We start from the raw sequence: 2,370 nt of genomic DNA, 5'->3' as shown, positions 1-2,370 counted from the left end.
GCCCGAGGCAGAAGTGCCAGCCATGCCCGAGGCAGAAGTGCCAGCCATGCCCGAGGCAGAAGTGCCAACCCTGGCTACAGCTCTGGCCCCAGTGCTCTCTACTTCCTGTCTGAAAGACTCCTCATACTGCGCCAGGCAGGCATCAGGGACTGTATCATTGACCTTGGCCCAAAACTCCATGACTTTATTCTTGTTGGTTTCTGTGAGCGCTTTAGGACCCCAGAGGAACTCATAGCGAGGGGGATCGCTGCCGGGCACCTGGCGGTACTCCAGGTACTCTTCCCGCACCAGATCTTCTGTGATGAGCTTCCTGGGCTCTCCAAAGATGAAGTGCATTCTTCCATCATAGATGCCCAGCATATTCAGGAACTTCCAGATCTTCTCCTCAGGGGCGTGGTTGCCATTCAGGTAGATGACACCCAGCAGAGGCATCAGAAGACCATTCTTCGGCAGCCCCCAGTCACCTCTCATAGACTCACTGTCGCTGAGATCTAGGTTGCTCACCAGGGTATAGCAGTGACTGTTGGGCCTGACTTCCTTCAGCACCAGGCCAAACACCATCTCCATGTGCTCGGAGGCCCTTCTAAGGATCTCAGGGTATTGTTCCTTGTACCTTCTATTGATTTCCTTCAAAATTTCGGACCTCTTAATGAGCTCCCTCATCTTATACTTATACAGCATGTATGGCACCAATAGCTCTGCCTTCCTGGTCAGAATATCTGTGTGAGAGCTCACAGCAGCAGCTGAGGCCTGGGAGGAATTTTCACGTTCCTGAACTTGGCCCCTGGCACCTACACCAGATCTCGAGCGTGCTGCACCACCACCACCAGATCTTTTGGGTATAGCACCTGCAGCAGCACTGGTGGTGCCGTGGGCTCCCTGAGGCCCCTTCGGGGTGCCAGCAGCAGACGAGCTTGAGGGAGCACTCTCTGAATCAGGAAGGGAGGAGGAGGTGGTCTCTTCTCTGCCAGATGTGGTAGCCTGATCATGAACACCCTGGGTCTCAGTTTGGGTCTGGCGACGTTTCTCACGAGCACGGTGCTTACTCTTCTGCCCACGGGGCATGATGGCTGTGGGCAGGGACCGCAGGCAGGAGTCTGGGCCAAGAGACAGGTGACTGGGGGCACCTGGAGGATGGAGAATGAGGTGACATGAGCACCTTAAAACAGGGAGACTCTACCTTGGCTTAATCAAAGGCCGCCTCTGCAGGTGTCCTTGAGGACACTGCTCTAGGAACCCACAAGCCTCCTGTTTTCCTGCTCAGCCTGTCCCCACATAATCCCACAGAGGAAGAACAGAGGCCTTAGACATTTCCTCTGCATCCTCTCAGCCCTGCTTTGGATTTACTGCGGTGACAGCAGGTCCCAGCAGTGGGGTCCTCTCAGCTCATCTTTAGTATTACCATGTCAAGTCCTGGTGGAGCCTGGGCACCCTTCTCTCTGCTACTCTGATACAGACACTTTAGACCTCCACATGATCCAGAAGCAAGTGAAAGGATGCCTCAGTCCACCTCCCTCCAAGGGGATACCCAGTGCTGAGAGCTCAGTAGGGTTTTTTCCATCCCGAGTTCACTGGGATCATCATTCAAGGTCCTTACCTTGGCTCCTTAAAACACTGGGCACCATTCTCCATTTGCTGACTGGTGGCTGCACCTTCAGACTAGACATTTCCCCTCCCCTACACTTGCTATAAAGCAGTGAAGTAGATGCTCAACCTGACAGTCCTTCCCTGAGATTTCCTGGGCTGAAATCCAAGGGTTGGGATAAATGCATTGAGTACTCACTCAGGTTCCTCAACTAGGCTCCTGGCAGAGAAGCTCCACTTTCTCCTGAATTGATGCCTGGGTGATAGTAAAAGCCAATCACTCTGTGTCCCAACAGGAGGAAGTTAAGATGACCTTATCTTATCAAACACAGTCTTCTAAGAACAGGTGCTGTTACAGGCAGGTTGATGTCCCTGTGGTCCCACACAGATCCCAATTCAAGGCCTATAGTATTTTTTTGCTTCTCTTTTCTTCTCTATGTCTTTTTAAAATTAAATGTATTTACTATTGATTGGAGGATGATCACTTTACAGTATTGTGTTTGTTTCAGCCGCACATCAATAAGAATGAACCATAGGTATAGCTTATGTCCCCTCCCTCTTGAAACTCCCTCGCACCTCCCACCCCATCCCACTCCTCTAAGCTATTACAGAGCACTGGGTTTGAGCTCTCTGTGTCATACGACTAATTTCCACCAGTTATCTATTTCATATATGGTAATGTGTATGTTTTCAATGTTACTCTCTCAGTCTGTCCCTCCCTCTCTTTCCCCCACTGTGTCCACGAGTGTGTTCTCTATGTCTGCATCTCCACTGCTGCCCTGCAAA

General features: G+C 51.4%; 1 protein-coding gene across 1 annotated transcript; it reads right to left on the bottom strand.

Moving 5' to 3' along the window:
• Positions 1-9: 9 nt before the first annotated feature.
• On the bottom strand, positions 10-1,121 carry LOC104983829 (melanoma-associated antigen B2-like; the record flags this gene model as incomplete). The annotated part of the gene is made up of 1 exon (XM_010833363.1): positions 10-1,121. A coding segment is annotated over exon 1 (1,056 nt), but the record flags the coding sequence as incomplete, so codon positions are not given.
• Positions 1,122-2,370: the final 1,249 nt, after the last annotated feature.

The sequence above is a fragment of the Bison bison genome, unplaced genomic scaffold (genome assembly GCF_000754665.1).
Source record: "Bison bison bison isolate TAMUID 2011002044 unplaced genomic scaffold, Bison_UMD1.0 scf7180017863423, whole genome shotgun sequence".
Taxonomy (NCBI): domain Eukaryota; kingdom Metazoa; phylum Chordata; class Mammalia; order Artiodactyla; family Bovidae; genus Bison; species Bison bison.
Note: the sequence above shows the minus strand (reverse complement) of the source record. Positions and strands in the feature narration are given on the sequence as shown.